The sequence below is a fragment of the Chelonoidis abingdonii genome, chromosome 2, assembly GCF_003597395.2.
Source record: "Chelonoidis abingdonii isolate Lonesome George chromosome 2, CheloAbing_2.0, whole genome shotgun sequence".
NCBI classification, from domain to species: domain Eukaryota; kingdom Metazoa; phylum Chordata; order Testudines; family Testudinidae; genus Chelonoidis; species Chelonoidis abingdonii.
In genome coordinates, this window is record NC_133770.1 from 180,551,242 (window position 1) to 180,566,791 (window position 15,550).

General features: G+C 40.9%; 1 protein-coding gene across 1 annotated transcript in view; it reads left to right on the top strand.

Moving 5' to 3' along the window:
• The window catches only part of BMP6 (bone morphogenetic protein 6), a 180,675-nt gene that overhangs the window by 133,044 nt on the left and 32,081 nt on the right, over positions 1-15,550 (top strand). Inside the window, exon 2 of the mRNA XM_032768608.2 lies at positions 9,585-9,777. Within this exon, the coding sequence (XP_032624499.1) occupies positions 9,585-9,777 (193 nt within the window). The remainder of the gene's footprint in view (positions 1-9,584; positions 9,778-15,550) is intronic.

Sequence of the window (15,550 nt, forward strand, 5' to 3'; positions counted from 1 at the left end):
CAGTCTTGAAATTAGAGAAAGGTTTCTTACCATTAGAGAGGTGAGGTCCTGGAACAGCCTCCCAGTAGGAGTTGTAGGGGTAAACTGCTTAATTAGTTTTAAGAAAGAGATGGATAAATTCATGAGTGCATTTGTATGACAGGCTTGCTTGGGATGGTAGAAGGCAGGGCTTAGCAGCTCTGAGGCTCATTTCCAGTTTGTCTTGTGTTCCTAAAGTTCATGCTTCAGGGTTTCAGTCAGCCACTGTCAGTGTATTCTGGGAGGGTTGTTTAGCCTTTCTCTGAAGCATCACAGATGCCCATGGCTGGAGATATAGGACATTGAACGTGGTGGGACAGAGCTCTGAGGGGGCACCTAGCATTCTCTCTAAAGTGCTTGTCTGGCTTGCTCCTGCTTACATGCTCATGGTCTAGCTGATTGCCTTATATGGAGCCGTGAAAAATTTTGTCCCCAGGTCACACTGGCAGTGACCTTGTGCCTCGATCCTTCTTGTTCTTTATCTCAGGCCTTGGCTACACTCACACTTTACAGCGCTGCAAGTTTTGCGCTCAGGGGTATGAAAAAACACCCCCCTGAGCGCTGCAAGATACAGCGCTGTAAAGTGTCAGTGTAATCAGGGTGGCAGCGCTGGGAGCCCGGCTCCCAGCGCTGCACGCTACACCCGTAAAGGATGTGGTTTACATGCAGTGCTGGGAGAACTCTCTCCCAGCACTGCCGCTCCGACCACACTCACACTTCAAAGCACTGCTGCGGCAGCGCTTTGAAATTCGAAGTGTAGCCATACCCTGAGGTACATAATAGTCTAGTTTCCCGTGGAATGTAACAGTTTGGTCTCTCTTCAGTTGCTGGATTTAGTGTGTCGGTGGTTGTGATGGGTTGGATCACAGAAATCTCCTTGGGAATTGCCACCTGATGTGCCTAGACAACATCTGAGACTGTTTTCCCTGCCACCTTGGGACTTCAGTCCCTTGCCTGATTTGAGCCAGACACACGTACCTGCTGCAAACACAGATCCAGGTCTGAACCACGTCCCCCACAAGCTGCAGGCTTAACTGAAAACAGCGTAAGAAGTGCTCCTGTCTCCAGCACTCAGATACCCAACTCCCAATGAGGTTCAAACCCCAAATAAATCCATTTTACCTTGTATAAAGCTTATACAGGGTAAACTCATAAATTGTTCATCCTCTATAACACTGATAGAGAGAGATGCACAGCTGTTTGCTCCCCTCCCCCAGATATTAATATATACTCTGGGTTAATAAGTAAAAAGTGATTTTATTAAATACAGAAGTAAGATTTAAGTGATTCCAAGTAATAACATACAGAACAAAGTGAATTGCCAAGCAAAATAAAATAAAACACACAAGTCTAAGTCTAATACAGTAAGAAAACTGAATACAGGTAAATCTCAGATGTTTCAATAGGCTTTTTTCACAGACTGACCTCCTTCTAGTCTGGGTCCAGCAATCATTCACACTCCTGTAGTTACTGTCCTTTGTTCCAGTTTCTTTCTGGCATCTCTTTGGGGTGGAGAGGCTATCTCTTGAGCCAGCTGAAGACAAAATGGAGGAGTAACCAGGGGTTTGTATAGTTTTTCTCTTATGGGTGGAAACCCCCCTCTCCTCCTGTGTAGAATCCAACTACAAAATGGAGTTTTCGAGTCACATGGGCAAGTCACATGTCCATGCATGACTCCGTTTTCTAGGAAAGCTCAGATGTGGATTGGCATCTATCAAGGTCCATTGTTAACCAACTACTCCCAGTTACTTGAATAACCCCTTCATGCTAAGTTGACCAAATCTGCCTTAGGTGCTTTCTACAGTAAACACTTCAAATACAAGCATGGAGCCAACGTTCATAACTTCAGATACAAAAATGATACATGCATACAAATAGGATGAATATGTGCAGAAGAACATAACCTTTGCAAAGATATGTTACATGGCATATCTAGCATAAAACATATTCCAGTTATGTCATAGTTACACTCATAAGCATATTTCTATAAAGCATTATGAGGTGCAATGTCACAGTGGTATTAGTGACCTGTGATATAGGGGAGGTCAGACTGGATGAACTAGTGGTTCCTTCTGACCTTAAACCCATTTCTAAGTGAGCTCCTAATTAAACCTCTTTTTTTTAAAAAATATGGCATAAAAATCAACAAAAACAAGTAAATGTAAATGTTTGTTATGAGTCATATGTTCTAAGTGACCTCTACTTGTATGCATGCTACTCTTCTGTCATTTACACATGCATGCCCAGCTAGTAGATTTTAACACTTGCATGAAAGTTCTCATGTAGATGTTCACAAAGTTGCTTCTTCACAAATGGAAAATGGAGGCAAAACCCATTTGATTTTTTCCCCCTGTTCTGCTCAATGCTTATGTTAAAAATAACATCTCTGTACTCAACAGATTATGCATTGTTACATCTACTTATATAACCGTGGCTGAAGGAGGTGGATTCTGTCCCATCTTGCACAAAATCTAACAAGTTTTTTCTTAAGCTCCAATTCATTTTATCCTGTGCAAACCCATTGAAAGCTATTATTACATAGATGTCAGAGGTGGTTGTATGGTTCCAGCGGTGTTACCCACATAGTTTGTGTTTTTCATGAGGAATACTGATGCTAAAATATTAAGGGCGTGATCATTATGAGTTTTACGTAAGTGTCACCCCACTGATTTTAGTGCATAAAACTTGTTTAATGGAGTACAGAATTGGCCCTTCAATTTGGTAGTAATGCTATAGTTGTGGGAGAAGAGGGGCTCTAAGTGGCTTCTATTTTCAGGGGCATTGTAATTTTGGGAGGTGAGAGGAAAGGGGGAACTTCTTGGAGCTGAGATTTCTTATGTTTGTAGCCATACAAAAAGTGAAACTTGCTTTGGAATTATGGTTTATTAAATTACATTTTAATAAATCAAATTTATTAAAGATGAAAGTGTGATTTGACATACATGAGTATTTAAAGTTGTCAGGATGCAATTTTTTTTAAACTTCAGATTTCAGGTTTTGGATATAATTAATATAGTATTGCCAACCCCAAGTGTTCAAAAATCATGAATCTAGGCCCCCAAAAGTCATGACATTGGGCTAAAAATCATGACTTTAAAAATATATTACTTTTTTTAGATTTCTTTTTTGTTATGCCTTCTGAATGCTGAGCTTGTAGAGTGCACTCAAGTTCATGTCTTCATGCTTTTCTTTGCAACCACAAGGGCTAGAAACTTATTTTAGAAGAGCTATCTGTCACATAATCACCTGACTCTGGGAGCTCGGACTTAAAAAAAACCACCTCTGCCAAATATGGCAAGACTTACAATAAAATAGGGCTGGCAACTCTACTCAATAAAGGCTAATGCCTTAGTTATGTTTTAAATGATATTTTATGGAGAAATAGCGAAGCACTTGAAAATCAGTTACCCAAGGAGAATTTATTTAAATGACTGTCACTATTCTTCGCTTCACTGTCTTCCAAGACAGATGTGAGAAGCAAGCTGAGTGAGGTAATATCTTTTATTGGACCAACTTTTGTTGGTCAGAGAGACAAGCTTTCAAGCCACACAGAGCCACCCACTTTGTGTCTCTAGTATCCTGGGACTGACACAGCTACTACACTGCAAGATACATTTGAGACATTCAAATTAAAGTATAATGGTGCAATCACTTAAATGTATTTGGTTAGATTCTTTCATTGTGTGATTGTTCTTTCTTTTTTTATTTAATTAGCTTTCTTATATAGTGCTTTAAAATTAGGAATTGTGTTACAAGTTGTAGGTTGTTTTTAAAACATGGAAATTCTGTGGAAAAATAGCTATTTCAACATTGGTTTAGAATTGAAATGCACAAAATTCAAATCCACAAAATGCCTAACTTTGAATTTCCTGACTTATAGTGTTACATTTATACAGTAATTTATTTGCTAAGAGCTAATGTAACACGCTACTGGCACCTTCTCTATTCATTACATATATACACACCTCTACTCCAGTATAACCTGACCTCAGTAAAGCTCTGACACGCTGCTCTGAGCAGCGCGTTAAGGGGGCAGGGCTGGGCCAGGGCCGAGGGGTTGGATAAGGGGCAGAGGGTCTCACCGGCGGTCAGGGGCTCTCCCCCCCGGGTCTAGGAGGCAGGAGCTCTGGGGGGGGGCTATTTTGGGGGTCCTGCAGTCCCAGAGAGGCCTGGGGGATTAGCGGGGGGCCGGAAGCAGCCTGCTCCACTTCCTTCGCCTCCGCCCCAGCTGTGTCTCTCGAGAGAGAGGGGGCTTGGGGGAAGGGATCCCTCCCGCACTTCCCACTGGGCAGGTGAGTGCAGGACCTTTCCCCAGCACCTCCCCCCTGCCACCCCCCAGCGACACGGCTGGGGCTGGGGCTGGGGCTGAGGAAAGGAAAGTGGAGCGGGCTGGGGCCGCATTGCTCCACTTCCCGCTGCAGGTGAGTGAGGAGAGTTTCCTTTCCCCAACGTCCCTGCACCCACCAGTGGCGGGAAGCAGAACAGCCCAGCCCCAGCCCGTTCACCTCCACCAGCTCCCAGCTGCAGCGCTTCGCTTCCCGCCGCAGGTGAGTGCGGGGGCCATCCTTTCCCCAACCTCCACACACACACCAGCAGCAGGAAGCGGAGCGCCACGGGTTGGAGGTGGCAGGGTGTAGTGGCCTGGGGCCACATTGCTCCGCTTCCCGCTGCTGCCGGTGAGTGCCTGTCGTGCTGGGGGGAGGGGGCGTGGATAGGGGTCGGAGCAGTCAGGGAGCAGGGGGATTGGGTAAGGGGGGGGGTCCTCGGGGCGATTAGAGACAGGGGTCTCTGGAGGGGGCGGTCAGGGAACAAGGAACGGAGGGGGGCAAAGCAAGTTCGAATAACACTATCTCATCTATAACACAGTGAAATTTTTTTTGTCTCCCGAGGACCGCGTTATATCGGGGTAGAGGTGTGTGTGTACAAACACACATACACACAGACATTTCTTATAACAATATTCATGTCTAGCCCAAATAAGCCCAAACCAAAATCCCAAATGCAAACACTTCCAAACTTCACAGCTCAGTCCCATTTCTATTTGTGATACTACAGGTCAGTACTGTACCAAAGAAACTCCATAATGAATGAGTAAAAATAGAAAAATATATTGTGACTTAGGAGATAACTTTTGTATAAGGCTGTAATTTTTGTCATAGTGGTGCAATATCTTCTGCTGTTCTTCTCTGCTAGCATTGGCTATACTCGGAGCCTGAAGATTATCATTAATATGAAGCTCATTTTCAACCTTATTTTTTCTTCTACAATCAGTTTATAAAGCTCAGATACATACAGAAGCCTTAGGTTAGAAGTTTGGACTTTCACAAACTATTGACCAGACCAGCCTGAACAAATTCACATTGAAAAAAGATTGGAAAGCAGCATAAGAAGTTGTTTTTTTCCTTTTGACTATTGGTATTTTGGTGTGCACTGTCTGCTCTTTGAATGATGAGTCACTTGCAGATAGAACCTTGCTTTTCAATGTTTACTGTGGGTTTTACAACATGAGTTCTTAGTTAAAATTGAACAGTTTCTAAATTATGGTAAAAAGCCCCACTGCAAACAGCTGTTGCAATTTTATGTTTAAAGCTTTCCTATAGAATGAAAACAACTGATGCTTAACTTGATGGCATGACAGTAATGAATATATACAATTTAAATATCTCACCAAACCCACCCATACAAGGAGAAACATCATGCTGCACTATATAATGGGAAATTTGAGAAAAACTTTCCAACCAACCAGTTAAACTTTTATGCTAGTTTCATACAAGTTTGATTTAATTTTTTCCCCAGTCCTGGGACATTGTAGGGATACTTTCTGGATTCATTTTAGAGGGACAAAATCAGCTTAAAAATAACGCTTCTTTCTGAATTTGTTGTACCACTACTGTAACCACTAACCTCTATGTTTACTGTAGCTGAAAGACATTGGAGAACAAAAGTTTTTTTTCCCCTTTGTTTCAATTACTTTACTCTGACAGCACTTTGAGTACAGTCAGTTTCATCATTTCCCCTGTAGTAATTTTTGTCAGTTTTCCCTATTTGTGTGGATCTTTTGCACCATGACAGTGATAAACAAAAACATTGTAAAAATGTGCTTGTCAGATCATAAAAACTGAGATGGGAACTCGGGGCTTGTATTGCACTTGAAATTACTTTGTACTCTTTTAAAAATTGACTAAATTTCATGTTGACTGTATCCCTTTTAAGTGCATATTTTGGACTAGAGGTGGGGAGGAGGTACTTCAATAAAACACCACTTCTACAAATTGAAATCCGGAGACATTTTAATGGGAAAAAACTGATCCCCTTCATATTTGGTGTGTTCCTACCACGTATCGGGTGGGACAGCACTTTCCTTTTGCTCCTTACTGATGCTGAGTCAGATCTTGAGGCAGGGCTTCCTGTCTGTGACTGGCAAGAGACATGGAATGTTTCCTTCATTTGTTTCTTGTCTGTCTGTCTCTTTTTCTGATTTAAGTCTTACTGTCTCCTTCTTGTTCTCCTGTTCTCTCTCGTTTCCCCCAACACCCTTTCCTGGGGCTTTTCCTTGTCCTGTTAGTTTTCTCCCCATTCCTTATTCATATTTCCGTACCATTCTTTTCTCCATCTACTTTTGCTCGTCCAATCTCATCTTTTGCAACAAATCATGGAAAAAGGGACCTTTCTATGTAGTTTTTCCCTCCATGTTGCTTTATTTAGCACAATGTTGATTCAATCTCACATTACGCAGCAAGTGTAGTAGACAGAGTGGGTAGCATAGTGCAGATCTGTTGCACTGGCAGAATCTGGGAACATGTAGAGGTATGAAAGCTACATGCTAAATGAGACATGCAGGTCTAATAAGTTCCCAGGCAAGAATTAGTGTTTGATTCTTCCCCTCCCATCCCTCCAATAGCTGATTCAGAGCACTCCATCACCAATCACTATATACATCTGCGAGGGCCGGCTCTACTGTTTTTGCCGTCCCAAGCAGCACGCCGATTTCTGCCGTGGACGGCGGGGGCAGTCCATGTGCCATTAGGGTGGCACGCGCGTTTCCACGGTGGCGGCAATTTGGCAGCAGCTTCTGTCTTCAGCCGGAAGACAGAAGCTGTGCTGTGCAGACAGATGAACATAGAAGCTGCCACCGAATTGCCACCACTGCGGAAATGTGTGTGTCGCCCTAACGGCACACAGACTGACCGCACCCTCCACTACGGCAATTCGGCGCACTGCTTGGGGGCAAAAACACACAGACTGCTGCCCCCTGCAGATTGCCACCCCAAGCACCTGCTTGTGATGCTGATGCCTGGAGCCGGCCCTGACATCTACATATCTTGTAGCAGATGTTCATATCTTGGTCTCTGTCTCTTTAATCTTAACCCCCTCCTTTTTCTTGCTTGGACTCTTCTATGCTTATGAAATATGCCAACATAGTGTTTACAAAAGTATGCTCTATTACACTTTCTTCAGGGGATGAAAATAGATGGAATGTTCTTAGAAATAACCAGATATTCCAGCCCCTTCTACAGAGTACATACAAATAAATAAAGGCCTGCTACTGCTAGTGTGTATCAATCTCTTATATCATTCCACCTTGAAAGCTGATTTTAGACGGGATGCTTTAGTGGCAACATGGACCATCAGTAAGATACAGTGATTAGAATCTCAAATAAAAATTCCTATCTATAGTGTAATTAAACCTTTGGTTAAAAACAACACCTGCCAGTAAAGAAGACTGGAAGGATACAGTCATTGAAAAATGTATTCTGAAGCATTAGAACGGAATGATACCACTACTTGAACAATCAGTGAAGGAAAACAATGGACAACCCAGCCCTCTTTCTGGAAGCTCTTAGACTAGTGGTTTTCAGCCTGTGGCCTGTGGACCCCTGGGTGATCCACACACTGTCTTAAGATTTCCAAAGGGATCTACACCTTCATTTGAAAATTGTCATGGGTCTGCAAATGTAAAAAAGTTGAAAACCATTGTCTTAGACTCAATAGCCAGTACTCTCATTTGTGTAAATTCTAAACTGATCGAGCCAATATTTAATGATGTAGAGGTGCCAAAATTAATAATCCTTTATCTGTGACCACAATTTGCAAATTCACCTATTTATACCGTAACTTTTATAAAGCATCCGTAGTGCATAGTACTACAAAGTGCGCTGTGCACAGTTAGTTGTAGGTTAAAAGATTTCCAGGGAAGCTTCAAAGAGAAGGAAATGACTAAGTGTCTTGAAGGGAACCACAATAGAGTTCCAGCTAGATGAGACACCACAAATGAAAGAACAGCTTCCAACTGCAGATTAGTAATAGGGAGAGGACAGAGAGGAAGCGAAGATTGGAGTTGGGGGTGGAGGGTAAATAGGCAGAAATGAAAGGTTGAAAAGTGTCTATCTATGAAGTGTGTGTATTGAGAACAGTGAGGTGGCTTTTCTTTTCTTAGTGAGCTTGAGGATAAGTCACTAGACTGGGACACAGGAGATGTGGGCTCAATTCCCTACTCTGCCACAGATTTCCTGTGTCCTTCAACAAGTCACTTAATCTTCTCTGCCTCAGCTTCCTAACTATAAAATGGGCGTCTCTCCTTACCCTGTAGGATGATGTGAGGATAATTTCATGAACATTTTGAGGTACTCAAATGTTGTTGTAAAAGCCATATAAATTCCTATGTAGATAGGAAGTAATCTGAAGATGATGGAAGATGGGGTGCTGGGAATGGTATGGTCTTTCTTCTTGAGCAAGAGCAAGTTGACATGTTAGGGAAAAATCCTTCCCTCACCACTGATCCATAGTTACATGTTCACATTGATAACATAATGTTGACTTATTTATTACTGACACAATTCCTGTTTCAGCTCCATTGGTGAGAGCACCTTTGTTGGATTTTTTAAGAAATCTTTGTAGTTTATAAACATTTTAAAACAAATTATTATAATGTTAAAATCCAAGGAACAAAAACGAAATGACAATGGATTAAGTTAAAACCCAAACAAGGCACAATGAAGGTATACAAGGGAAGAGACATTAAAGGAAAAACCTCTGGGGAAGAAAATGCAAATCCTAAGATGCAAACCTCTTTGAATAAATGCAGGTGGCCTAATTTGGGTCTCACTTTCTTTACATGTCTTGTTTCTATTTACGAGTATCAGTGTGGCAGGAGGAACCAGAGACACCTAACCAAAACCGAGGCCACTGCCTTGCAGTTCTCATGCTAAAGCAAGCTTCCACAAAGGGAAGAGGAACTGGGTGTTTTTGGTTAACTTTAACCCTGGACATAATGTGATACAAATATTATTTTATTTTGATTGGAAGCCTAAAGCATAAACCTGGGAGTCAGGAGGTCTGGGTTGTGTTTCTGGGTCAGCCACTGACTTACTGTCAGTTTTATCTGTCCCTCTCTATGCTTCAATAGCCTCATCGTCAGAATGGAGAAAATAAATAATTTCCTCTCTCACAGGATAACATGAGGCTTAATGAATGATGTAAAGAGCTGTGAGATGACAGAATGTATGAGAAAACTCTTGTTATTAATTTCAGTTTGTCACAATCTGTTTTGTCTTTTAATGTTTTAGTTGAATATGACAAGGAGTTCACACCTCACCAACAACACCACAAAGAGTTCAAGTTTAACTTGTCCCAGATCCCAGAGGGGGAGGCGGTTACTGCTGCGGAATTCCGAATCTACAAGGACTGTGTCATGGGGAGTTTTAAAAATCAAACCTTTCTTATCAGCATCTATCAAGTCCTGCAAGAACATCAGAACAGGTACATAAAGGACAGTCACTCTTTTTCACTAACCACAGCAACTGTGAAGCCTGGGGTGAAGGGCTCCTTTTTTAAAGAGATGGGAATATTCGAAAGGTGTGGAAATCACTTAGTAGAATATTTTTTTGCCCAAGTTAATAGGGGTTGTTACTGTTCAGGTTTCATTTATTGGGAAGTAGACTTCATAAAATATAAAATGGATACTGACTGAATAAACTCTACAGCAGGAGTAGGCAACCTCTGGCACGGGTGCCGAAGGCAGCACGTGAGCTGATTTTCAGTGGCCCGCACATTCACTGGTCTGGGGGGCTCTGAGTTTTAATTTAATTTTAAATGAAGCTTCTTAAAAATTTTAAAAGCCTTATTTACTTTACATACAAAAATAGTTAGTTATATATTATAGACTTATAGAAAGAGACCTTCTAAAAATGTTAAAATGTATTACCGGCATGCAAAACCTTAAATTAGAGTGAATAAATGAAGACTTGGCACACCACTGCTGAAAGGTTGCCGACCCCTGATCTACAGTAACTTAGTCCAGAATATCATTCGGGGAGTATAATTTTGTTGACTTAAAGTAAGACAAGAGTCTAGGATGAAGCCATGTAATTTGAGACTAAAAGGTTCTATATTGCTAACATTATTCATGCACACTAAAATGGGTATGTTCCATTTCAAATAGATGCTAAAAGGAAATATAATAGAGCCTATTCTGGAAATCTAGAGTGAAACTGCTACAGAAACATTGCTAAGCAATGTATTCCTCATTCTCCTCCAAGTTGCATTTTTGTAAATCAGAAGTACAGTAACTTGATTGACTTTAGGGGAGTTACACCAAGGAAAATGAGAAGGAGAAGACAGCCCCAGAATTACAGGAGCCGAACTTTATATGTTGATAGGTAAAAAAAAAAAAAAAAGTGCTTTACTTTTACAGGAAGATCAAATTCAATGCACTTGGAAAACTATGTAGGTTATTATTTCCAGAAAATCCCTCTGTTAAAGGTTAATTGATAATCTAATCACTGAATCATAGAAATGTAGGACTGGAAGGGACCTCAGTAGGTCATCTGGTCCAGCCCCCTGCACAGAGGCAGGTCTAAGAATTAGCTAGACCAGTGATACTCAGACATCCGTGGTTCAGGAGCCAAATTAGCCATCAGCATTATCCAAAAGAGTCACAGCAGTGTGTAGTCATTGTTTCATTTACTGTCTAATCGAGCATCTATCTATTGAGTTTAAATTCTCACAACAAAATTACTGACCAAGTATTATTATTTTATCAACTACAGTTGGTTAATAACATATTGACCAATTAGGATGCTTTTACTAACTTGGATTGGTTAATAAGTAAATCACATTAAAGAGCCATCTGTGTCTCCTGAGCCTCAGTCTAAGTATCACTGACCTAGACCATCCCTAACAGGTATTTGTGTAACTTGTTCTTAAATGCCTCCCCCACCCCCTCGCCCTCCAGTGACGGCAATACCAGAACCTCCCTAGGTAATTTGTTCTAGTGTGTAACTTACCTGTACAGCTAGGAAGCTTTTTCTAACATCTATTCTAAATCTCCTCTGCTGCAATTTAAACCCATTGCTTCTTGTCCTGTCCTCAGTGTTTAAGAAGAACAATTTATCACCCTACTTTTTATAACAACTTTTTATTTACTTGAAAACTGTTATGTCACCCGGTTATGTCAGTCTTCTCTTCTCCAAACTAAACAAACCCATTTTTTTCTATCTTTCCTTGTAGGTCATGTTTTCTAGACCTTTAATCATTTTTTTGTTGCTCTCCTCTGGACTTTCCAATTTGCCCATATTTTTTCAAAAGTGTAGCGCTGAGAACTGGACACAATACTCCAGTTGATGTCTTATCAGTGCTGAGTGGAAAAATTACTTCTCGTATCTTGCTTACAACACTTCAGCTAATATATCCCAGAATGATGTTCACTTGTTTTTGCAGTACTGTTACATTGTTGACTCATATTTAGTTTGTGATCCACTGTAACCCCCAGATCCTTTTCAGCAGTACTCCTTTCTGGGCAGTCATTTCCCATTTTGTATTTGTGCCGTTGATTAGTCCTGCCTATTTGTAGTACTTTGCATTTGTCCTTATTGAATTTCATCCTATTTATTTCAGACCATATTTCCGGGTTGTCAAGATCATCTTGAATTCTAATCATGTTGTCCAAAGTACATGCAACCCCTCCCTGCTTGATATCATCCACAAACTTTATAAATGTACTCTCTATGCCATTATCCAAATAATTTATGAAGATATTTAATAGAACTAGACCCAGGACAGATCCCTGTGGGACCCCAATCAATGTGCCCATCCAGCTCGATTGTGAACCATGATAACTACTGAGTACGGTTTTCCAAACAGTTGGTTTCTGTAGGCTATATTACTTCAGTTTGTTTATGAGAAGCTCATGAGAGTAAGGCTTTTGATACTGTCTAAAACTGAGATATATCACATCGCCTGCTTCTTCCCCTACCCACAAGGTTTGCTCTCTTGTCAGAGGAGAATATTAGGTTGGTTTGACATGATTTGTTCTTGACAATCCATGTTTACTGTTGTTTATCACCTTATTTTCTTCTAGATGCTTACAAATTGATTATTTTCTCCATTATATTACTGGCACCGAAGTTAAGCTGACAAGCTGGGTTGTCCTTATTCTCGTTTTTATAGATAGGTGCTATATTTGCCCTTTTTCCAGTCCTCGGTTAACTTTCCTGTCCTCCACGAATTCTCAGAGATAATCACTGATGGCTCAGAGATCTCTTCAACCAGTTTCTTAAGTATTCTAGGTTGTATTTCATCAGATCCTGCCAACTTGAAGACATGTAACTTGTCTACGTAATTCTTAACTTGTTCTTTACCTATTTTACCCTCAAATCCTACCCCATTTATACTGATGTTCACTATGTTAATAATCCAATCACAGTTTTCACTAAATAAGTTAACAGTAACTAAAAAGGCATTTAATACTTTGGCCATTGCTGCATAATCTATTATTGTCTTTTCCTCCTCCGTTGAGTAATGGGCCTACCTTGTTCTTGGTCTTCTCCTTGCTTCTAGTGTATTTTAAAAACGTTTTCTTGTTATCCGGTGTTTCGCTAGCTAGTTTAATCTCATTTTTTGCGTTTGACTTTCTAATTTTGTCCCTACATGCTTGTGGGGGGCAGGGTTGTATTCATCCTTCATAATTTGTCCTAGTTTCCATACTTCCTATCTTTCCTATGCATTAGGATAGTTTGCTTTTGTGCCCATTATAATGTTTCTTTTTTTAAAAAAAACCTGCCAACTTTCCTGAACTCTTTTTTCCCTTAGATTTACTTCCCACGAAATATTACCTACCGATTCTCTGAGTTTGCTAAAATCTGCCTTCTTGAAGTTCATTGTCTTTATTCTGCTGTTTCCCTGCTACCATTCTGTAGAATCATGAACGTATCATTTCATGATCATTTTCATCCAAGCTGCCTTCCACCTTCAAATTCTCAACTAGTTCCTCCCTGTTTGTCAGAATCAAATCTAGAACAGCCTCTCCTCTAGTTGCTTTCTTCACCTTCTTCAATAAAAAGTTCTCTCCAATACATTCCATGGACTTCCTGGATAATCTGTGCCTTGTATTATTTTCCCAAAAGATGTGTGGGTAGTTGAAGTCTCCCATCACTATCAAGTCCTGTGTTTTGGATGATTTTTTTAATTGTTTAAAAAACAAGACTCGTCCACCTCTTCTTCCTGCTTACGTGATCTATAGTGGACCTCCTACCATAATATCACCTTTGTTTTTAACCCTTTTATTCTTGCCCAGAGACTTTCAATAGGTCTGCCTCCCACTTCTATCTCAACCACAATGCAAGTGTATACATCTTTGATATATAAGACAACACCTCCTCATTTTTTCCCCTTTCTGAACAAGCTATACCATTCTATACCAATATTTCAGTCATGTGACTTATCCCACCAAGTTTCTGTGATACCAGTTTGCTGTAATTGTGATTATTCATTAGTATTTCTTATTCTTCTTGTTTATTCTCGATACTTCTTACATTAGTATACAGACATCTATGATCATTAGATTTCCTGTCTGTATTTCCTCTTGTCTCTCCTTTGTTCCTGCTGTGATTGTCAATGTTGGCCCCAGATTCTGACCCTTCACCTAGGTCTCCATGTTTTGGACTTACCTGTGGGCTTTTGTCTCCTGCTATATAAGTTTATTCTTATTATTTGAGGCCTCAAATATGACATATATATATATATATATATATATATAGTGATGGACCCATGCCAGAAGGATATAAGAGGGTAGTGGAAGGCAGTTATATCAGCCTCAGAATGAGCAAGTCCCTGTTCCCTGAATGCCAAACAAGGGCTACTCCAGGCCAATCAAGACACCTGAGGCCAATTTAACCCATTAAGATTGTTAGGCTAATGCTGGCACCTGACCTCAATTAACTGACAAAGGATCAGTTAAGGCTGTTAAGCTAATGGAGACAGCTGGAACCAATTAAGGTCCCACTTTTACTGCTTTAAAAATTCTCCTTGCCGGTTCTCTGGAGAGGAGCCCAGGTGAAAGGAGCTGGAGGAAAGGAAGCATTACTGAGCCCTGAGGTAAGGGTGAAGCTTGGGAAAAGTGAACATGGGGAAATGGCCCAGGGAATCAAAGCAGCGTCAGTGGAGAAGGGAAGCCGCTAACAGCTGCTATCATTAGGGTCCCTGGGCTGGAACCCGGAGTAGAGGGCGGACTCGGGTTCCCCCCTTCCTCCCTGCATGATCTACAGAGATCCCTTGAGAGGGGAAACAGACTTTGGTCCAGGTAGGAGACCAAACGGTGCCTATGGAGCTCTAAGGAGCAGCAGAGACTGTGGGTATTCCGCCTTTCCATCTACAATACTGGCCTGTGATGAAAATAGATCAATAAGCTGTGATCTTTGCCGCCATACTGGGAAAAGGAGGTCATATTGAGGGCCTTAGTGAGCTTCTGAGGCCACTGAAACTGCCAGGAAGTGTGGGACCCACCAGCATAGACCTGGAGCTTTGTCACTATGTATATATATTGTTCCTATGTTGAACAATATTGTTAAGTAGGAGCCTGATACCAATACCCTTTGAAATCAATAGTAGTCTTTCTACTAACTTCATTGGGCTTTGTATCAGGCCATAGGCTCTCCTACCTATACTAGGCTATGACTATTGTATAACAGGAATCTAATAGACAAATGGAAATTGTCTATATCATTATATTTTGAATCTACTGCCTATGAGAAAGCCCGGACTTTGCTGTGTGTTGATACTTAGCAGAATTTGCAACTAGTACAGTGACAGCTGGTAGGCCACTGGTGTCAAATAAGATGTGGAGAGCAAAGATAGGGAAGATAGAACTTGTGGCACAAAAATTATAAGAAATATGAAACAATTTGCTATATTTAAGGGATAACATTCATGGCAGTGAAGCATCAAGACAAAAATGAGATTAATGGTCAGTTAAATGTCAACGTAAATCTGAGCCATGTAAGCAATTTACTGGCTAATGATGCTATTCCTATAATAAAAGGAAAGAGAAGATGCAGCAAACTACAGCATTAAAAGGAAATATTTTCTTTTCCTTGTGATGGTTTGCAAGGTGTTGGTGTTTTGTGATGTTTTTTTCTCAGACTTTCCACTGATGTCTTTTTTGGGGTCATAGATTCATAGATTCATAGACTCTAGGACTGGAAGGGACCTCGAGAGGTCATCGAGTCCAGTTCCCTGCCCTCATGGCAGGACCAAA